The sequence below is a fragment of the Ailuropoda melanoleuca genome, chromosome 3, assembly GCF_002007445.2.
Source record: "Ailuropoda melanoleuca isolate Jingjing chromosome 3, ASM200744v2, whole genome shotgun sequence".
NCBI lineage: Eukaryota > Metazoa > Chordata > Mammalia > Carnivora > Ursidae > Ailuropoda > Ailuropoda melanoleuca.
The window spans coordinates 133,417,291-133,440,792 of record NC_048220.1 but is presented as its reverse complement, the minus strand read 5'-3'; the positions used below and the strand labels follow the sequence as shown (position 1 = coordinate 133,440,792).

The window sequence follows — 23,502 nt, the reverse complement described above, 5'->3', positions numbered from 1 at the left end:
TGCAGAATTCGTTCCTAGGGCTCTGGGATCATGACCTGAGCAGAAGGCAGACACTTAACGGACTGAGGCCCCCAGGTGCCCTATTAAACACAATTTAATGGCAAATCTGGGAAATAATTTTTGTCTTTCAGAAGAATGTTAAAATGTATTCTATTAGAGAGAGAATGTACACGATGATCTTTTGGCCCCCATGAAGGTTTTGTTTTTAGCTTGCAGAGTCTCCTCAAAGTGGGGCTCCTTTTGCTCTTTCCACACAGATGATGCCTAACACATGTGTTGGTTTGACGTGACTCAGAGTAAGTGGTAAGTCCTAGCCAAGTAAGGTTAATTGGCCAGAGCTCTTACCCATTCGTATTTTCAGAAAAAAAGCTGAGGGTTGGGTGATGGGTGTGCTAACTAGATGGGAGAAATCCTTTCAGAATATATAAATGTGTCAAGTCACCATGATGTACAATTGAAATATTTTATAATTTTGTCAATCATACCTCAGTCCAGCTGAACCTTAGGAACAAGAAAAACAGAATGAAAACACTGAGAATTACCATTTTTGATATCCTTTTAAAATTGTTGATTAAAAATTTGTTGAATTATTTCAATGGCTTGCCATGAAATATGCGTATGTTCCCATAAAGACGATGGCACCACATTCGGGGATGAGGGCGGTAGATAGAATTTGAGGAGAAAACACGTGGGTGTGTCACAAAAAGATGCATGTGCTTGAATCTATCTGTGTTTGGCCTGCAGGTTTCTTTTTTCTGCAGCAGTAAACCCACCCCACTGTCTGAGGCGAGGAGCGCTGAGGAGATGCCCACTCTGTTTGCGGTCTCCACGTGCTCTTTGACCCTTTCGGAGTCTGGTGGATAATCAGTTTCTCATAGGATTTGAGAGTACTCCATTTTCAAAGCACAATTTATTGAGGTATCTGTGACATTGATTGGATTGCTCTCCTATAAATATATACAACATAAATCGTTTAGAGCCTTGCTACCAAACAAAGCTTGGATGTTTTAGTCTATTTTCTTTCCTTCCTTCTCTAATTTCTTAGTTCAGAAAAATTAGTAGAGAAACTAGTAAAGTGATTACCCTAAGAATAGTAAGAGATCTGCATAATTTTTCCCTAGAAATTAAAATTCCAGACGTGGACATATAGTGATCAGTAGGCTTCTTGATGGTTTTCTGCAAAGTTAGATCACAGAGAAGTGAGTAGGAAGGTTGGGGTGGTGGAGGCCAGGAAGAGTAAGCTTGAGGGGTTTATTTGTTGACTTAAATCACATGAATATTGTTCTTCTCATGATCATGATTGCCAGGATAGTTTTATTAGAATACAGAAGCTCGAGAATACAACCAATTCAATACCAATACCAAGTCAACGCTAATGTCAACACCAATCTCCATAGGTCGTATTGATTTAAATTTAAACTGAGACTCATGAACAAAAAAAGACACCAGATTATAGGTATAGTACAAAACCTATTTAACTACTAAAAATATAAAATGAAAAAAATGATCTTACCTTTATTTTTAATGATTTCTTGGTTTGTCATGACAGAAAAAGAAACATTATGCAATGTTGAAATCTCACATTCTCTAAATAAGCTTTTCGGTTAAAAAGTATAAATCAATATTATATTATTGTGTAAAAATAAAAAATAAAATATCAGAGAAAAATAAATAAGATATTCTTTACTTATCTATATGTAAAATTAACAAGATTTAAAGCATTCAACTTATTCTTTTTAAAAGATTTATTTATTTGTTTGTTTATTTGAGAGAGAGAGCGAATGAGGTCATGAACATGAGTGGGGGAGAGGTAGGAGAGAGGGAGAGAGAGTCCTCAAACAGGCTCCCTGCTGAGTGGGGCTTGATCTCAAGACCCTGAAATCATCACCTGAGCCAAAATCAAAAGCCGGCTGCTTAACTGACTGAGCCACCCAAGTGCCCCTAAAACATTCAGCTTATAATCAAACATTTGATTCCAAGAAATTTCACACTCTTTTATCAAAAGGGCAAAAGGGCATAAAACCATGAGCAGAGTCCAGTATATAGGAATAGGTCTTGTTTTTGTAGTAACTAGCATAATATCAAATAAGGGCAATGATATAAAATGTATTGCATTACATGCACCAGAAGTCTGAAGTGAGGTACCAGGAAACTACTGTGAGTCATCCCAGCCAAACTTGATAGAGCAATCGCTAGCATTCGGGGGGGTGTCGGAGGTTTGCTACCAAAACCTGTATTGGGGTGTAAGCAGAAAGAAGCTGAACTCAGGAGCTGTCAGGGCCCATGTCTCTTGTTGTACGAAGGCAGCCAGTCAGTCTGTAGGGAAGAACAAGGATAATGAACACAGAGATGCAGAAATCAGTAGCAGGTGTAACCCTGCCCTGTCCAAGCCCATGGAACTACCACCCACACCCCCAATTCCACTCCAAGTTTGCTCTTTTATCTGGTCCATCAGTTCCATAAATCGAGGTATTTCTGCTTTTGTTTAAGCTGTCTTGGTTCCTGCCAATGGCAACCACACCTCTGTCTGTACCAATTTGTTTACCCCACTCTTAGGGTGCTGTGTGGCTCCCCCCAAACACTAAAATGTTCTCTTAACACCACCCTGAGTGATTCATCTGATGCTTCTCCTGGTTAGATCTCCATAGAAAGTAGAATCACTATGTCATAGAAGACACTGCTTACTTGAGTGGGAGAAAATAAAATTTCTCTCTAAAGGACCAAATGGATACTGACTAGCTCCTCGTGAGTCCAGGGAGAGACAAGTTCTTTCCCAAGGCAGAAGCAGGGTGCCCTGAAACTACTCATTGTTGGGGTTTTTTGCTGAATATAGAGAGCGTTGAGAATATGCCCAGGCAGGTCTACTGAGGCAAGGTTGAGCAAGGGGACACTAAATAGCTCTGCTGGAAAAGAGACAAAATGAGTATTAAAATGGAGAAAAGTCAGAGTAAGGCCAAGTGGTTTAACAGTATGTCTATCTGTAACTGAGTCACTACCTACGACAATGTGCAAATGTGCAGACACAACCACCTTCTTCCCACACCGAGGGTTCTTGGTTTCTGAGTGACAAATTTGTGGTTAGCAGAAACTTTGTGCCATGTTCAGGGTTGGGAAGTTAAACTTCTTTGTACTGGTTTTGACACTTTCATTATATTCATGAGTAAGCTTTTTGGGGTCAAGTTTATTCATTTTGGCTCACAGCCTTCTTGGACACATCAGCTCCACATTTCAGACCATCCCTCCTTTTGGGATCAATCTAGTTACTTCCTGAAAAACTATTTCTTCTCATATTTATTAACCATTTTATTGACCGGGGGCTCTTCAATACAAATTAAAAGTCACACTCATTTAAATGCTGTAGTTCTAGGTTGAGATAATACCAAAGTGAGGGCATGGGGACACATTTTCGCTTATGGGCTTTGAATTCTGTATAGTTCCCTCAAGGAAGTTTTTGACATACATGAATTTTGTTGAATGTATATTCATTTTTTAAGGTTACTTCAAGATTTAAGATCCTTGAGGGTCTAGACAACATTATCTCTAAATTATAGCAATAAACTACTATTATTTTAGAAATCATACATAAAATATATTATAAAAGATCACAGAGCAGACTAAAAGAGTCTTGAGTCCCAGGCTGACAACTCCTGAGTCAAAGAAAGAATTAGAAGGATTTTTGTGCCATTTTAAAGTGGTGTGACTGAGTTGGGAATAAGGTTAATATAGCAAATAATATCATACCATTAATTAAGAAGTAATCTGAAAGGGTCTATATTTCCACTTCTTTCTTTACTGGAAAACAATTATTTTGAGTTGCAGCCTCTTAGTCTGGTTATTATTAGTAAACATTAGCTAATTTTGCTCTATTTTGGTATTACAATACCAGGTTTGTAACTTTCATGATTTTAAGGAGCTTAAATTTTAATCTAAAGAAACATTGCATATTCCCAGGGATGGTTCCTTATAACAGTAAGTGATATTTGCTTAATTTTGGCATATTAGATTAAGTTTCTGGCTGAAGACAATATTTTTTTTCCTATGATAGGTTATTCCTAAAAATAAATCTATGTTTTAATTTAATCCTTTGATGCACTCTCATCCTGTGAATAATGCCATTTTAATGAATTTTACATTAGTTCCAAAAATCCTGAGCAACCTAATACATTCCTATAAATTCCAAACTTTGGGGGTTTCAGTGCCAAGCTTTTAAATCCAATTTAATAATAGTAAAAAAAAAAAAAAAAAAGTTAGTCTGTGTTTTTGTGATGGTTTCTGAAATGTATATCATTTACAAATATAGTTTACAAACAGTTAAAGTCACTGTTGACTTTAGGAGAAGTCGATGTCTCCCTTTCTCTCTTTTTTTAATCAATAATTTTTCTGATTTTCTTGTTTCACTCTTAGTGTACAAAAATGGAGCAAATATATTTTTAGCAGCTCTTAAAGATAGTAATTGTAGGGGGAGATCAACTTTGCTGCAAAGACACTTTCCAAGGCCAGGTTTCAAGGGCTCATTGCCATAATAAAGGAGGAGGAGGGCATGGGAAGGGGTGCCTTGGTGCAGGGTCATGAGGGAGGGACAGCAAATGGCTGGGGATGGAAAGCATGCAATTAGGACAAGACACAGTTCAATGAAGATTTCTTTTTAGTGGCATCCTAGGGACCCTGTGGAAGCAAACTTTCAACAATCCTACCCCAATTTTACTGTATTCTAGGTGCAGTTGGATTTCTTAAAGAAGCTGGTGAAGGAGCTGGAATCTGAATTAAGGGTACACAGAGGTCAAACAGGATTAAGCTTTGCAACAAGGGTAAATTTATATTTCTTTTAATGACATACACAAAAGTAAATGTTTACAATTAGATTTTATTTAATTAAAAAACCTGGTCTTAAGTGGTGTGCTGTCTGTATAGATCACATTAACAGAAATGCAGTCGAGTCATAAAAATTAATCAAAAGAGATTAAATTGATATTAAAAATGTTGGAAGGGAACTAATTTGCAAACTGCAGTAACACATCTTAAAATCCTCTCCTCCATTCTTTTCTCTACCAGTATCTCCCATATCCTGTATCTGCTTCTCCAAATCCCTCACTCTCCAACCCCCGAACTGGTCTCCATTCCCGTCTCAATCTCCACTCAAATCTTCTCTAAACCCAATAAGTAGCAACAGATATTTGTTGAACATAAGCAACGTCTGAAGTGACTTGATGAATGAGAAAGATATATTGGTGGGTAAACAAGAAAAGCAGTCTTGTTCTCATGATCCTCTGCCAGTCATTCTAGTGGGGGAAAGAGACAATAAAAAAGAAAGATGCATAAGTATACAGTTATATAGTTATAAATAATAGATAGTAATAAATGATAAGAACAAAAAACAGTGATAGTGAGTCCACAATGTCTATTGGAGGGAGTGGCCAGTCGAGTTCTTGCTGAGAAGGGGAGTGCCGAGAAAAAGCAGGCCATGCAAATATATGAGGAGAAAGCATTCCAGATTGACGGAGTATCAAGTACAAAAAATCTGTGTGTAGAGTAATTCTGGCATGTCCAAAGATGGGAAAGGAAGCCTTTGTAGCTGAAAGAGAGAGTAGAGCGGAAGGTTAGTAAGAAAAGGGATCAGAGAAGGCATGTGACTTTACATGTAAAAGACAGACTTTTCTTTTTATTCTGCATGAGATGGAGGTCATTGGGAATTTCCAAGTAAAAGAGGGACACTAACTTACTAAGTTTTAACAGGCTCTGAGTTGAGAAAAGAAGCATTAGAGTGAAGGGAGGCAAGGGCAGACACAAGAAATTCAATTAGGAGAATTTTACAATAGTTCAGGAAATACTGGTGTTTTGGACCAGGGTGATGGTAAGGGGGTCATATGAAGTAACAGGATCTTGAATATATTTTGAAGGCAGCACCAACGGGATTGTTTTTGATAGACAATTTGGAAGTTGAGAGAGAGATGATGGAGTTGTTATTATTTATGATAGCAAGGACTGAGGACAAGTTGGTTTGGGGAAAAATACCAAGAACTCAGTTTGGGATATAATTAAGTTTGAGATGCCTACTATATATTCGGATGGATAGGTCAGGTAGGCAGCTGGATACATGGATTTGGGTCTGGATTATGAAGAGAAGTCTTTGCAGGAGATATGATTTTGGGAAAACAGGCATGGTATTTCATGCCATGGAGCTGGGTGAAATCCCTAGGGGAGTGAATACAGATGGCACAAGGAAGAGGTACAAAGACTAAGCTTTGGGCATTGCAACATTTAGACACGGAGTGAAGAAAAAGAATACAGAAGAGACAGGAAAGAAGAGCCAGATAGATAGGGAGAAAACAGGTGCAGGCAAGGAAGGCCAAGGGAGGAAAGCATTTCCAGAGCGAGGGTATGATCAGATGGGTTAACACTTCTGATAGGGGCGCCTGGGTGGCACAGCGGTTAAGCATCTGCCTTCGGCTCAGGGTGTGATCCCAGCATTCTGGGATCGAGCCCCACATCAGGCTCCTCTACTATGAGCCTGCTTCTTCCTCTCCCACTCCCCCTGCTTGTGCTCCCTCTCTTGCTGGCTGTCTCTATCTCTGTCGAATGAATGAAAAAATAAAATCTTTTAAAAAAAAAACCACACACTTCTGATAGGACAATTCTGATAAGAACTGAAAAATGATCATTGGATTTAATGATATGGGGTCAGTAGTGGCCTTGAGAAGAGCAGTTTCAGTGGAGTGAGGGAGACAAATCATGACTGAAGAATGGTCAACAGAAAGGGAAAAATTGGAGAAAGTGAGTTATAGAATGTCCTTTTCGAGCAGTTTTGCTAAAAGGGAAGAAGAGAGAGGGGATCAACAGTTGGGAAGGAAAGTGAGGTCAAAAGAGAGCTTTTATTTTATCTATCTACCTTTCAATGATCTATCTATTCACTCATTCATATTTAATCCTGGGAGAAATGTTTATAGGCCAACAGATTGATCCATTAAAGAGGGGGAAATGATGACTCCGGAGAGGGAGAATGACCTTGCAGGGGCACGAAAGGACAGGGATCTAACACAGAGGTGCAGGGTCTGTCTTGGCTGGGAACATTGGAACGACAAGGTCAGGAGCCTGGACCCTGCTTTAGCTCCCTCGACTTTCTCTTTTTCTCCTTCTCTCCAATGGCTCCATAATCTAAATGTAAATTATCCCTTCCAAGCTGGAACACAAAGACTCTTACCCAAAACGATCCAGTGGGGAAGAATGGCGAAGAGGCCATGGAAATCTATAAAGAGAGGTGGTCGAGCATAGAGCAGTTGCAAAGTTGGCATACTTCACATTTAACATCTTTTCAAAAATCTCTTAGAAATCATTTATATTTGCAAGCTGGAGTGATTAATGATTACATTTCAATAAAATAATTTTTCCTCTGTCCGCTGTATGGACAATGAGTTGAAAATTGAGAAACATCTATATAATCACTAATTGTTTAGATAATGCCATGCCCATCAACAACTTCACTCTTTTTCCATGGCTGAATTGACTGACTGTTTTCTCCCACTGGAAGGACACAATATGGATCTGAAGGCTTGCACAGGACCCACGATAGTCGGATACCATATCAAGGGGCCCTATTGTTCTACATTAAACATTTCCCTTTGTTTGAAGTTTTCACAGAAGGCCATTACTAAATAAGAGGAGGGGGAGGAGAACTTTGGATTCTTTTGGAAAAGTTAAAGATAGATCAGGAAGCTGCTGAATATGGAGACCCTTCAAATATGTCAGCTCATCTGAAGAATAGTGAACAAACAAGGGCAGATAGCTTTGATCACTGTTACCAGCTAACCATTCTGGATTGAGATAATTACCAGTCATCTGTGACAACGGATGAGGATTTGATCTGGAATATCTACCCACAAAATGAAGACAGCTTAACAGGTTAAGCTAATGAACTTGTATTTAAAAATTATATATTCATATATATAATTATGTACATGTATGTATTTTGTATATATAATATATTTTATCTCTAAAGATAATATCTCTAGATACACCTAATATATATTATCTCCAGAGATAATATCTCTAGATATATCTAACTTAACTTATATTATTAGAGATAATATCTCTGGACATAATATATGTTATATATAAAATATATATGTGTATAAAATATATTTAATATATGTGTGTATGAAATATATATTTTAACAATGTATATTCATACATACATAATTATATAGATGTATATATTACATATTATCTCTAGAAATAGCTCTAGACATAATATGTATAAAATATGTGTGTGTATAGGGGTGCCTGGGTGGCACAGCGGTTAAGCGTCTGCCTTCAGCTCAGGGCGTGATCCCGGCATTATGGGATCGAGCCCCACATCAGGCTCTTCCGCTATGAGCCTGCTTCTTCCTCTCCCACTCCCCCTGCTTGTGTTCTCTCTCTCGCTGGCTGTCTCTATCTCTGTCAAATAAATAAATAAAATCTTTAAAAAAAAAATATGTGTGTGTATAAAATACACATTTAACACAAATTTTATGGTAAAAAGCTTTCCTACACAACTTCATTGCTGGGACAGAATCCTTGTACTGGACACAATAGAGAAGATCCTTGCTCCCCTGAACTGGGAGAATGTTTCATGGTCCTCTACTTGCATAAGCCTCCTTAAGGCTCTGTTTCTGATTTTGAAACCACGATTTTTTTTTCAGATTTATTTATTTATTTACTTGTCAGAGAGCATGAACAGGGGGAGCAGCAGGCAGAGGGAGAAGCTGGCTTCCTGCTGAGCAAGGAGCCCGATGTGGGGCTCGATCCCAGGACCCCGGGATCATGACCCAAGCTGAAAGCAGCCGCTTCACTGACTGAGCCACTCAGGCGTCCTGTTTTTTATTTTATTTTTTTTATTTTTTTATTTTTTTAAAAGATTTTATTTATTTATTTGACAGAGATAGAGACAGCCAGCAAGAGAGGGAACACAAGCAGGGGGAGTGGGAGAGGAAGAAGCAGGCTCATAGCGGAAGAGCCTGATGTGGGGCTCGATTCCATAACACCAGGATCACGCCCTGAGCCGAAGGCAGACGCTTAACCGCTGTGCCACCCAGGCGCCCCTGTTTTTTATTTTTTTGATTGAAGGTTTCCAAATTGATAAAGTCCAGGACTAAAAACACCTGAATCCACCCCTTCCTGTGATTATTTTTAAGCGTTCAGTCCAGAAAGACAATTGCATAATGCTGGTGTACACATAATATAAAACCCCAGACTCATTACATAGTCTCTCCTCCCCCAGCTCCATTCCAACTCAGATTTGAAAGTTTCAGTGTTTGGTTTGGGGGGGGCGGGGGGCGGGCAGATTTTACAGGCTTCTCTTGTCCTTGTTTCCCTCCTGCTCTGGTTTGCTTCTGCTCTTGACCTCGCTACGGTTGGCCTTGGGGGAATAATCACAGGGGGTTGGCACAGCAGCAATGTGGAATGGGTGTCTGCTGGCAGAGCAAATCACCCCAGACTGACCCCTTTACTCTTACGCACGGAGTGCTTCCGTGTGGTTCTCGGCAATATTTTCTTCTCAAGCTTCTTTGCTGCTGCCCTGATGAAGACAGTATGTTCCCTGGGCTGGCCACCCATGGCTCCTTCTGCCTCTAGGCTCCTTCTAGTACCTACCCTCTGTTTTGATGCCCCTTTGCCCTTTCAGCTAGAACCCTTCTAGGGATCTCTTTTTAAGGGCTTCCCATGGTAAGGTCTGTGTTTGGATTTTGAGAAACTTCTCTGGGTGTGGAAATGCAGCTTGACCTAATACACTCCCTTCTTCTTTTCTGCAGGCCTTGAATTTCTCAAGTCACTTTCCTTTGGCTTGAAATTAAGGGGAAACATCACCTCTGCTTCCCCATGGGTGTGTGTGGATCAACTCAGTTCACCGATACCTCACTCTGAAGAGATCTGCTCAGTCCTTCAATCTTTTTAGGCTGAGGTGAGCAACCAGCTTACGCCAGCAGGACCAGTGTGAGACTGCTGTCCCCTCTCCTGCACCCCACTTAAAAAATCCTGAAGGAGTGGTTTAGCATCTGTCTTCAAATGTAAGTGTACTTAGAGCTTATTGCTTTGTGCTTTACCTTAGCGAGATTAAGTTGAAGCAGAAAGAATGGCATGTAATAACGGGGTTTTACTCCCAAATTGGAAAACACAGGAAAAGGGGAGATGAAACAAGTCTGAAAGAACATTTTGTCAAATGGAACCAATGTACAAAAATGGCAGGATAATCCTGTAATGTGAGAAGGTGACCACCGAAGTCTGGAGGGCAGTGTGCTCAGAATAAAACCTTTCCATTTCTGACTTGACAAATCAGGCACATCTTTATTTAAAGTGGTCTATAATTTCCTTTTCTAATCTAGGTTTTGACTTCTAGGTATTACACTTAGAGACAGAAAGGGCAGCTGTAAGAAAATGTGAAGTCTAAGAACCAATGGATATTTTTTCATGTTGTCAATAGACCCACAAGAAAGAATCTATCTTGGTTTCCCATGATTTGATAATCTAGTGATTTCCTTGGTTAGAGGGATTCAATTCCATAGCATAATCTCCAGACCTCTACAATAGGTTAGAAAAATTTACCATCCAAGCACCCAGCAGGTTAATTTCTAGCCTAAAATGGTCCTCATAAAGAAGTAAGATTTTATGGAGATAAGAATCTCCATTCATATTGTATCTGGAATGGAAATAGAAGCTTATTAGTTTAAAAGATTATACTGAGTTACTGGGATAAAATTATTAAAATGTTAAAATCTTTTAAACACAGATGATCCTTGGTTATCCATATCATATTGGGGTATTCGGTTGTGAATTTTCTCAGACTTCACACACTGGTTTGGCAGGTAGGCCAACAAAGGACTCACACTTGTAGATAGTGATGTGCATTCTTTTTTTTTTTTTTTCTTTTTTTTCTTTTTTTTTAAGATTTTATGGGATCAGGACCTGAGCTGAAGGCAGACGCTTACCGGCTGAGCCACCCAGGCGTCCCCTGATGTGCATTCTTAAATTGGTTTCATCTGCCATAAAACCTACATTGAAAGGAATCATCTGCTAGGCATTTTTTACCGTGGCCCGCCTGGTAGTGAGTTTGAGCGTGCCAGGCAAGCCAGTTAAGACGTCTCGCGATAGGCGTGAACACTCTCGCGAGACCTGAAGATACCACAGCCCCAGCGACTAGAGGGAGGAGAGGACTACCGGAAGTCTTTCATCTTGAGCTCAAGCCCCATGCTGATAGCGCGCTGACTTTCATTGTGGGAAACCGTTTTCCAGGAAACAGGAAGCCAGTCACCTGGCTGGAAGTCCCGCCTCCTTGAACTCTCCTACTCTTCGAGAAGTTTTTTTTGTCATTTGTGCTTGCTTTTGCTCCCTTTCCTTGTTTTATCCTTATGGTAGGAAAGAATACTTTCAGTGTCTCCCCCACTAGCTCTGCTGAACCGGTTGGACATCTCATTCCCCGAGTTGGGATTCCCGCCTCACTCCCCTACGTAGCCTGGAAGAGGGACCTGGGGATGTTTGGACTCCTGGGGCACTGAGGGAAGGGCGGAGAGGGAACAGAGTCTCTCTTCTGCACCTGCTACCAGACACGGCCTCCCCATCTGCTATGCACCCCAAGGCCTTCCTTCTTTCCATGCTTGTAGTCACTATGCTGTGGGGAGCGGCCCCCATCCGGGGGCTCATTCGAGCGACTTCTGACCACAATAACAGCATGGACTTTGCAGACCTTCCAGCTCTCTTTGGGTCTGCCTTGAGCCATGAGGGACTTCAGGGGTTCCTTGTGGAGGCTCAGCCAGCCAACGCCTGCAGCCCCGTTGCCCCGCCACCCCAAGCCACGGTCAACGGGTCAGTCTTTATTGCACTTCTTCGGAGATTCGACTGCAACTTTGACCTCAAGGTCCTAAACGTTCAGAAGGCTGGGTATGGTGCAGCTGTGGTACACAATGTAAATTCCAATGAACTTCTGAATATGGTGTGGAACAGTGAGGAAATCCAGCAGCAGATCTGGATCCCGTCTGTGTTTATTGGGGAAAGGAGTTCCAAGTACCTGCGTGCCCTCTTTGTCTATGAGAAGGGAGCTCAAGTGCTTCTGGTCCCAGACAATAACTTCCTCCTGGGCTATTGCCTCATCCTTTTCACAGGGGTTGTGGGACTGCTGATTTTGGCCATGGGAGCAGGGCTGATAGCTCGTTTTATCCAGCACCAGAAGCAGCTCCAGATGAATCGACTGACCAAAGAGCAACTGAAGCGGATTCCTATACACGACTATCAGAAGGGAGACCAGTACGATGTCTGTGCCATTTGCCTGGCCGAATACGAGGATGGAGATAAGCTGAGGGTACTTCCCTGCGCTCATGCTTATCACAGCCGCTGTGTGGACCCCTGGCTCACTCAGACCCGGAAGACCTGCCCCATCTGCAAGCAGCCTGTTCAGAGGGGTCCTGGAGAAGGGGAGCAAGAGGGAGAAACGCAGGGGCAAGTGGGTGATGAGGAAGGGGAGCCAAGGGACCACCCCGCCACAGAACGGACCCCTCTTCTGGGCTCCAGCCTCACACGTCCCACATCCTTTGGCTCCCTAGCCCCAGCCCCCCTTGTTTTTCCTGGATCTTCAATAGATCCATCACCCTCCCCATCCTCTTCTTCCTCTTCTGCTGTTGTCCTGGTCTGATATTCCCCTCCAGCTCCCCTCCCCTCTGGAGACCTAATTGCAGGGTCCCTCTTCCTCCTTTCAGTCTTCCCCTTTGTGGGATAGGGGACATTTATTTCCACACCAGGTTTCTTTCTCCCTTACCCAACCCTATCCTTTTGAGGGGCATGGGAGTGGAAAGGGATGGTGTCTTCACTTACTGGGTTAATAAAAGTATATTTGTGGAATAGAAAGAAAAGTATTCAGATAACTATTCAGAGAGCTGTCAAACACAATTTGAAAGAGCGTATTGTTATAGTTTGTGTCAAGGATTAAAAAAATGAACGACATTATTTTAAATCACTCAGAGCGTCTTAAAGTTACTTTGGGATATTAACATTTCACATTTGGCCTCAGTGCAATTTCTCCTATCTGTAAAAATTTCAGTGCACTTTTTTTAACCATTTTTGAGAGGGGTGAATATAAATTGAGTAATCTACACTTATGTAATCTAAATGTTTAATTGTCATCAGTTAATGCCTAGAGAGTGCAAAACTGTTGAAATGTCTATGTGGTCATGACAAAAAATAACTAGGTTGTAGGTCACCAGTCCTCTGCTCTTCTTCTGTGTTAAGTGGCTATGTCAATACAACAGATTTAATTGCTTTAGAGCTGCGGTCATTTAGCATTCGAATGTGGCTAATTGGGGTGGAATTTTTAAGAGAATTCCTTTTAGCTTTGTCTTTTCACATCTTGGAACTAAAAACCTCTTTAAACGAAGGAGCCATGCTACCTGAAATGCTTTTCACCTGAGAGTGGTGATAGTTCTGCCATGTTTTCTGTCTGGAGCTGCCTCTGTGTAATTGTGTAAGACAGGAGTTTGCTAATAAGGGATCATTAACTACACCCTTCCTTTTTAGAAATTAAGGTCATGTTTGCCTGTTAATGATTGTTAATGTTAGCTCAGCAAGTTCTTATTTGTATGCCCAATTTCAGCTCACCTCAATCTTCCCAACACTGCATTGGTAATGCAAATGATGAAATACTCTCAGTGTTAACTTCGTGATTTGGCTTAGAGTGTTCTCTTGCATGCAAGCCTTGAAATAAGTCTTAGCACACACTGACAGACTTCTAGATTGGAAAACAGAATCAAGAGTTAGAAGAGGATGTAGTATTTAAGCTAACATATATAATTTTATTTCTATGAAGATGCATTTAAAATCACAATTTTAGAACTGATATGGTTCTGTGAAATCAGTTGTAAATTGTACTGCAATTATTATTTGTTCTACTCATTAATGTTATGCTCCAGGCTTTCGTTTCAATATTTTTCACCATATGCATCCTTTGGCATGAGATTGTATTAAAAATGTGTGCATTGATAAGCATTATGCAGTATTGGGGGCCGCAGAACCATGGGGTCCTCAAGGAACAGATCCAGAGGTGAAGTTTTGTGTTTATAAGTTGATCGAGGAGTTAAAGAAACAGAACTGTGCAGAGAGAAAAGACTGGTTCACCAGAGAGCACTGTAGCTGGGATGGCCTTGGGGAGGTGTCCCAAATCACAGCAAGAGGGCAGGTCCTCATGCCCTTGAAGTGACCTGTCATTTCTCACAGGCTGACACAGGGGAGAGGAGTGATCTTGTGGCTAGCTTTGTTCTGACAAGGAGAGTTTCTGGAGAGAAACTCACCTGAGAACTTTTGGTTACCAACGCCCTCAGTAGCTGGAGGAATGAATGCTTCAGTCTTGAAGAGGGGGGTGGGGAGAGGTCTGGGCTGTTCCTATAAAGATTTACTAAGGGTGAGTGGATCCGAAGAATGACCAGCGTGAGAAACTTCACTAGCTCACTTTGTCCAGGGTCCTTTCTGTTATAATACAATACTCTGAGGTTAGTACCAGATGCGAACAACATATAGAAAGTGCCTAATTAGTATCTGTACGAGCTTCCTCTAATGGGAAGCAATGTGGAGAGAGTGGCCTTTGTTAAGCTGAAATGATGATGAGATAATAATAAGAAGCAAAGTCTGGGAAGTGTTTGCAACAGCATTTCCCCAGCTTCTGGGCCAGCGATGGGCGACTGTTGAGTGTTGCATGTATTCATTATGCATCTCCTGAACACCTACCAAGGCTCGAGAACATTCCAGGCACTGCAAGGACCTGTGACACAGAGAAGGAAGATCTCATTCCCAATTCTCTGATAGTCAGGAGAAAACAAACAAGTGAACAGTCATTATGTAGTGTGATGCTTGCGACAAGCCATTAGAGAGGGCGTGGGTGATCCAGGATTACCGCTGGTGGGCTGGAGTGGCTCACACTCGCTCAACAGAGCCAGTTGCTAATTTTTTGGACTTTGCCACATTGTTGCTAAACACAGGTGCTATTAAAAATTAAATTATATAAACTTACCGTTAAATAAACGGTATTAAAAACAAAGTTAATACAGACTCAAAACTCATCACTTCCTAATTATTTTGCTCTTATTTACACGCTAGAGTCTTCATGTCTGTTAGGTCTGTGTAGCTGTAGGTCTCATATAGTGGGGTGCTGCTGTATCTCCTGATGTGTGTGTCAGTGACATTACATTGGAGCCTGAAACTGGTCATGACAGGAGTATTTATAGCACAGAAACTGGCAAATGCTTCCCCCCACCACCTCACTTCATCAGGGTTAGATTTATTGTTTTGTTGATTAGCTAGACTTAAGGAAGTAATAGAGAAAATGTTAATAATTCAGATTAAACTTAAATCTATGATGTCATGTGTCCAGCCATTACATTACGAATAGCACCAAAAAACTGAGGAAATATCCTTCCAGGGTTTGAAAACTAGTATCTGGCAAGTAAGTCCTTGTGTCATTGATGAATGAGTGAAGTTGTCAATACATCCACACTTTTCCCCCTTTTGTTTTACTCATTAAGATAAACGGAAATATCAACTAATATTTATATCAGAACTATATTAGTTTGTCAGTGGCATGAACAACTTCTGATTGGGAAGTAATCAAGCATTTATTCGTAGTCTAATTTTGTGAAATCATGGTTGAATTGCAATCATAGTTTGGCTACAAATGCAAGAGTTCAGTAAAAACCAGGCTAAGTATTCTGGGAGGATAAATTAGCTATGTCATATGTACAATAAAGAGTATTGTGTATTTTATTATTTCCCAAAAAATGTGTACTAACATCTCTTTGCATCAGTAGAGATTATAATTATGTATATATATGCATCCCTGAATTTTCCCCTACGAGAGGAGGTTTTTAAACCTTTTCCGGCAAACCACTGGATAAAGCAGAGCCAGTACAGAAGTTTGCACAGCGATTGTAGGTGCGCATGTAAGGGCGTGTAACTCAATCAGGAAGGATGGTATGAGGGGAGAGAGAAGAGGAAAAGGAAGGTTTAGCTGAGATCTCTTGTTGATTCAGATTCCTCCCCTTTCTCTCATACTGTGTTCTGTTTTGCAGCAGATGACAATGAAGATAAAATTCACGGGCTCTCATTCTGCAGTCAGCACTGCTGATCACAAAGTCGCTGACTGTTGTGTGGACTGGTTGAAAGTACTCAAGTGCAGCACTTCTTATAGTCCTTCCTGTTTTTGCTACAACCCCATTTTTGTGACAACCCAGTAAGCACTGTTGAAATCACCTGCTTTCCCTCGTGAGATGCTTCTAGGCAGCCCGGCTCTGTGTGGATTCTCTGTTCAGTGCCCACTGTTCCTTGAGTTCTTCTGGGAAACCTAAGCGTCTCCCACATCACTGGAAAGCACCATCTATCCATCCCCCAAAATAGCAGGGCTACTTCCTTTAGGTCCTGGTTTCCATATTGGACGTGAGAGGGTTCATCACCTTCAAGAGACCGTGAGGGAGTATTTTACTCAGCACACCACAGGAGAGCATTTCTTTAGGTAAAATTCTGCTCTCAACCCTTCCAGATCATTTTTCCTAGGTCCCAGTTCTCACATCATCCCCCTCCCCCACATTTATTTTGCTCTTTTCCTCACACAGATATGCTTTAGTTTTCATAGAATTCATAAGATTGAATATTTGACAAATCAGAAATATCTTTGAGTTTAAATGTAAAAATTCGTGTTTTTTCCAGTCAAAACCATTTTTAGTATTCTTTAAGGCTCTAAAAAAGTGATTAGTAAAATTGTTCTTTAAAGATGAATGTAGAATTATTATGGCTTCATTTCTTTCTTTCTTTTTTTTTTAAAGATTTTATTTATCTATTTGACAGAGATAGAGACAGCCAGCGAGAGAGGGAACACAAGCAGGGGGTGGGAGAGGAAGAAGCAGGCTCCCAGTGGAGGAGCCTGATGTGGGGCTCGATCCCAGAACGCCCGGATCACCCCCTGAGCCGAAGGCAGACGCTTAACGCCTGCGCCACCCAGGCGCCCATCATTTTTTTTTCTTTAAACAGACTTTCTTTCTTTAAAAAATTTATTGTACAGCGCATCCCTGGGCTTTAAGTTTCTTGGAGAAAGAAACAGTGAATTGTGTCTAATTATCATGAGCTACTAGCTCAGTCACTGTCGTATACCCAAAATGAATACAGAAATATTTTAAAATCACTTCTTTAAAACTTGATTATATAAATGAGGTTGCAAACATTTTTTGGTAATTAATATGTCATATCAAATCAAGGTGTGGTGGAACGTTTTTAAAGACGCATGAATATTTTCAAAGATGCACTACAAGTTCTGCTGTCTGATTTTCTCAGACAGTCATCCTAACTCCATACATTAAAAAATATCTATTCATCCATTGTTTCAACCAGCAGATCAACCAGTCATTCATTCTGTAAATACAGGCCTGTGTTCTAGTTCTTATAGAACAGTGTGTGAGATAGATCAGGCCCTGCTCTCATGGGAAGAAGAGAATAAGAAGCCCATTAAATAAAATGTGATAGAAAACATGTATCTCTAGTACTTCTCAGACTAGAGGTCTTTAGGCCTTTAGGTGGGGAAGAAAGATCTAGAAAAGCATGGGAAAGGAAATGCAAATTACACTGCGACTTCAAAGGTGTAAAAGGGCTGGGCCCAGGAATGTGGAGGGGCAGCAGTGTTTAGGCAGACTGAAGCACAGTGCCTGCAAAGCTACAGGGAAGAGAACGTGACATGTTCCAGGACAAAAAGAATTGCAGTACTTCTAGGACTTGGATTATGAAGCAGAGAGGAAGGTTTAATGAGGCTGCCAGTGTGAGAAGACGCTAGAATGTGAAAAGGCTCAATTAACTGGTTAGAGCATTTGGAGTTCTCATCATGACTGAAGTGCAGAGAATGGGTTACTGTGGAAGAGGGGGCAAGACTAGGGTTGGGAAGGCCAGTTAGAAGGTGGTCCAGTAATCCAGGTGAGAGAGGATGGTCACCTGACCTTAGGTGGTGGCTCAGGGATTGGGAAAAAAAAAATGGCATCATTCAGGTAGACTCTTTGTTACGTAGGTCTGGGAGAACAAGAAAAGATCCAAATGAGTAAGTCTTCAGTCAGAAGACAAAGGTACAACTCTATTTCTGGGCAGGTCAGTTGTATCGTCCTAGTAAAGGTAATAATTTCTGATGATTTATTTTTGAGAGCTATTGTTTCATTTTTCCTTTTAGCAAAATTAACCTTTGTTAAAATAAGGAGGCAGAAAAAAACAAGGAAATGTAAATAGAGGCGATACTTTTCCGGTAACCTGTAAATTTGCTATTTTACTTGGGAACAAAATCAGAACAAGATGCCAGACTGTGCTTGATATAAGGGCCCTGTGAGCCCATGAATATGACACTGTTGGACAGACTGCACACAGAGCTAGGGTCATTCATGCTCTCCTTTGAAGGGGATGAAGACGGTGGATAAGCACCAAAAAGCTGAGAGGGCATTGCCCGTCTGGAGCTTCCTTCCACTTGATTGAAAAAGGCATTAAGGTATTTGGAACGTTAATTTTGGAAGAAGACAAATACAGTAAATAATAATTGTTGCACAAAGACATGGCACCATTGGCTTCTAAAAGCCCATTCGAAGTTTTAAGGATCATAGAAAGGTTTCTGTAAGATTTCTTTCAGTATCACACAGATATGATGCTTAAAGGGTCTTCATTAGTTACATGGTATCTTTATTCAACACTTGACCATAATTAGTGATTATTTGTGGCTGATTTGCTCCTTTTATCACTGTAGGTTATTGTTTTTGTGAATTCCAAATTGCTTATATTTTTAAAAGATAATGTTACTTACTTTAAAATGAAGAGGAGCTTTGACTGTCTGAGATTTCTTACAGTGGCCTGAATAGTCAAAGCGATGTTTTACTTTGCCTGGAAAAGGAAATGTGACCCTAGGATTACCCCCTTGAGAGATGATACTTCAATTCAAATTGGAATTCACAGAGTAATTGCAGCCTGTGGTAATGCATTCAACATCTTAAAATAGCTATTAGCTGGGTAGAGCTTTCCCCTAGAGGAACGGCAGTGTTCACTAGGGGATGTCTTTTGTCTCTTTCAAACCACCAGAGCAGCCTCTGAACGAAGCACAAAGAAACACAATATTGGACGTTTTCTGGAGTGATCTGAAAATTAACTGAGAACAAATATATTCTCATCTCTTTTGGATCATGTTACAAATAAAGAAATAGATAAAAAAAATAAAATTAGCAATGGCTCCCATTTGAGGTAATTTTTGTACTTCCGGTAAGTGGGCATAAAATTTGAACTTCTTAGAGCTGGTCCTTAATGTACAAGCAAGTACCCAAACAACATCTTCATTTAATGGGTCATTAAACCCATTTTAGCTGTACCCTTCACAGAAAAAGATGTAAATGATAAAAATATGTCATCATTTTTCCCCCCTGCCCTTATAGGCAAATACTGACTGACAGCAAACAGTGAGGTATTTCTTTATTTTTAATGGCATACACTGAGCCACTGGTTTTCTTAAATATTCAGTGAACCTGACTAGTTTTTTCTTGGTTAGAATTTGGACAGGGAGTAACAAGATCTGAATAGTAGTAATAATATATATATTTTTAAACAGCCCTTGAAGAGTCCTCCACTCATATAGAGGGTTGTAGAGCACAGCAAATGGTACAGATGGAATGGAAGGTGGCAAGTGGGAGACTGAAGCGCGCCTACAAGATAAGAGGTTGCAGAAGGTCAATACAGGTTCTGTTCTCCCATCCAAAATGGAGGAATGGCAATGGCAAATGCCCCCAGGGAATCCTGTAGAAAGGGGAGGAACTGGGTTGAGATGAGAAAGCATGGTTGTCAAAATGGTTATAAAAATACCAAGCCCAGAAGAAAAGACAAAAGCCACATCAGGAAAGCAGGGGAAAAGCCCAAGAGTCCAGAGAGGATGGGTTTCTGTCCAACTGGAAGAGCAGGGAAGTGAATGAGAGACAGGTGGCAAGGGGGGGGGTGTCCAGGAGGTTGGAACAATGTGAGAAGGCGTGCTGCCAGGGGATCCAATCGGTTCAGGAGTTCAGTCTGCAAAGGCAGAGAGGCAGCCCGGTGGCAGTGCCTTCAGGAATCTTTAAAGTCGTGCTTAAAGGAAACCGTTTGGGTTTAACAAAGAACAGGCAGGGGCTTGACGTCAAGAATAAAATGTCAGGGGTTTCCGCTGCCCAGAGTTTGTGAGGGTTGAACCAACAGTGGTGTGAGCCAGGGCACGTCAACAGACAGCATGGGTCTAGAAGCTGGACGGCAGGGTAGGCTCCTCAAACACTGGATAAAGAGTGCTGGTTGTATGGTGGGTTCAATGTGTGGGTTATAAAGAGATTCAGGACTGATCTTCTCCTCGGGAATCTGACAATGTGGTAGGGATACTGCAAGCAGCCATTCCCCTTCTACCTGCACATCTCTATACATCTATTTATATAGATAGGTCTAGCTCTATATAACAGATCTTTGCATTTATTTTGCTTTTGCTTTGTTACAGGTGGGCTTTGGGCCTCAGCCAGCCTGGCCTGGAAGTTCCATGTGGCCAGGTTTGCAGTAGTTCTGAGCGAAGCCATTGCTGAATGGCTAGGAAAGAGACTAAGACATTTTCTTGACATTCGTCCTTATTTGTCTTCTAGGCATATAGCCATCGGATGCTGAGCAGCGCGGTTGTTCTGGAACCCTGTCCTTAGCCACACCAAACACCAAACCCAAGATGAAATCACAGGAAAGGTCTTTGGCATTTGCAACTATTTTCCCTGCTGCTGATAAGGAATGTCTCTGTACTTTTCTATGATGGACTCGGTGGGTCTATTTTTAGTATTCAAGTACTTGAATGTGTTTTCTAAATGTTTTAGATGCACGATATTGGGATACATAGGGCAGAGTCTACAGTAAAGGTCAGGAAACCACATGTCTTGAGCTAAATTAGGCCATTGACCATTTTTATAAATAAAGTTTTATTGGAACACAGCTACACTCATTTATTTATATATTTTCTACAGCCATTTTTCTATATAACAGCAAAGTTGAATAGTTATATTTATCCCACAAAACCAGAACTATTTATTATGTGGTCCTTTAAGAAAAAGTTTGTCAATGCCTAGTCTACAGGCAGCAAATTGCCCAGTGGTTAGGAGTGCCGGGGTTTAAATCACACCTTTTTCATTTCTTAGCTTTGTGGCCTTGGGCTATTTAACTTTGCTCTTCATTTTCTTTATTTGTAATATGGGGATAATAATGGCTCCTATCATAAGCTTGATATAAGGATTAGATTAAATAAATTATGGAAAGTGCTTGTAGTGATACCTATAATGGTGTTGGTTCTCAATAAATTTTATCATTGTTATCATTATATTGTTCTATCAATATATTGTTATCATTAACTATTACAGTGCATTATTTCATTTATAAAAATGTATTGGCTATCGATGAAGAGCTAGGCAGTTAGTCTAGGCACTGGGGATGAATTAAGGTCCATTCTTTCCTGTGAAGGATTTATATTATAGTGGGAAAGATAGACATATAAATCACTGATTATAATATCATGTGATGAATAGACATATGTCCAATGTCAGTGCAGGCATGAAAGAAGGTCGGTTTGAGGAATGAGATTTGGCCTGCCTCTTGAAGTATGAATGGACTTTTGTAAGGATGATACTGTGTAGAATGGCCTATGGGAAAAAGGAAGAGACTCTAATGTTGGTGCAGTGGCAAGATGGGAGGTTAGGTAAGGAAACATAACAAGGCTTTAGGTCCATGTGGAAAAGTGGCAGAAGAGTGAATAGAAATATGGGAAATGGGAAGAAAAGGGTTTTAAGGCAGAGCAGAGAAAAATTGTGTATTTGAGCTGACTTGGTGTGAAAGGTGGATTTGAGAACAGTTAGACTGAAGCCAATGTGGAGAGGCTGGTCTCTTGGGGTGTCTGTTGATGGGACATGGAAAATAGGATTGAATTGCAGAGGGGGCTTCAGGGGGTCCTACTCATCTTTGTGCTCTGCAGACCCGACATTGTACGTGTTACAGGAAACATCAAGTTCACCATCAATGCTGACAGTAAAAATTAGAGGCGTAAGATGTATTTTTTGAAGTAATTGGCTTAAGAAGAAGGCTGTGTATAGTTGGAGGAACCTTGGGTTCATCGACAGGAAGGTCACATCTTTGAAGTAATCCTCTAAGAAAGTTCTAAGCCTCTGTGAATGCCTTAGAAACTTAAAGATGGCAGTCAGAAAGCCTGTGTTATCGTTCAGGGTTTTTTCCCCACTTAACTATATGGCTTTAGGCATGTCACCTCATCTCTTTGGGTTTGAGCAGCTTGTCCATAGCTATATCCTGGGATGAAACATACATGTACATAGTTCCAGAGCTGGCAAATTTTCAGGGGAATAGGCAGCTCACCATGGGGCCTTCAAGACTAAATTTGGAGTCACTGTTCCCTTTTCTACTTCAGTGTTCCAGCCTTGTTCTTTCATATTCTCCATCTCCCTCTCCCCATCTTCCTCCTACATTTTCTTCTTCGTCTTTGTCTTCCCCCTCTCCCCCCATCTACCTCCTCTTTTTTCTCCTCCTTCTTCTTTTTTGCCCCCCCCCCTCTCTCCCTCTTCCTCTCTGTCTCTCTACCCTGGGAAAAATGAAATGATTGGAAATGATTATGAGAAGCAGTCTAAATTTTTTTTTTTCTGAAGAGATATAAGGTGAAAGTCAAGAAAAATGTGTTCTCTTGTTATGGGGTTAAATTTCACTTTTACTAGAATACACAAAGGAATTGTCACAGAGATTGGATGAGTGCACATGTTTCATATAAAATGGAGGATGTTCAAAGCTTTTAGTTATCTGCCAAGGTTTCCTGTCTGGTGACATTGAGGATGAGTGATGGGAGAAGCTCAGGCTCTAGGGGGTATTTCTTCCTGAAGGTCTTAACCATCTTTGGGGGATTCTATTCCCAATGAGGAAGACAAACCCAGATAAGACCTTGTGTATAGGGAGTGGGTGGGGCAGATAAGAGAGAGAAGCATGAAGGGAAAGTGAGCCAATTCCCGAGTAAAATCATATTCTGCTGAGGGCAACGATGGCATCAGTTGCTTTAGTCGTGAAGTTATCTGAGTTAATTATTACACCTGGGGAAGAAAATTTATATTGTTTAGTGTTAACTATGACTTATTTAAGTTTTGTTTATTTGGTATTTGGCTACACAATGTTAGCCTAAGACTGTACATTGAGTGAATCAGGGAGGCTCATGAAATATGTCCATGACCTTGTTTAACCTGTTGGGTTCTTCTTAGTGGGTGTAGGGAGGTTCGGTGCTGTAAGTCAAATTCTCCTGTGAGTCCGCGAATTTACAGAGTACAGCAATTTGTTATTAAAGTCAAAATACTAAAAATGTAAAATCAGCTTCCTAATATCCTTGAGAAAGCAATTCATTGTCTTTATTTTTTTTCTTAAGACAATGAAAGTATTTCCAGTTTTTAAAGAAAACAGGAATGATGA

The 23,502-nt window shown here is 40.7% G+C and overlaps 1 protein-coding gene across 7 annotated transcripts in view; it reads left to right on the top strand.

Moving 5' to 3' along the window:
• The window catches only part of LOC109490427 (E3 ubiquitin-protein ligase RNF167-like), a 136,122-nt gene extending 113,572 nt beyond the window's left edge, over positions 1-22,550 (top strand). For 4 of the 7 annotated variants that reach the window (XR_004624344.1, XR_002143763.2, XR_004624343.1 and 1 more), the window contains 4 exons: positions 4,716-4,808; positions 9,786-10,040; positions 10,918-16,234; positions 20,655-22,550. Coding sequence is in view for 1 of the 7 variants with exons in the window: in XM_034657073.1 (XP_034512964.1) it covers positions 11,594-12,655 (1,062 nt within the window). In the remaining 6 variants the exon portion in view is untranslated. Of the gene's footprint in view, positions 1-796; positions 919-4,715; positions 4,809-9,785; positions 10,041-10,917; positions 16,865-20,654 lie in introns of those variants that run through there. The other 3 variants (XR_004624345.1, XR_004624346.1, XM_034657073.1) reach the window with 3 other exon arrangements.
• The last annotated feature ends 952 nt before the right edge of the window (positions 22,551-23,502 follow it).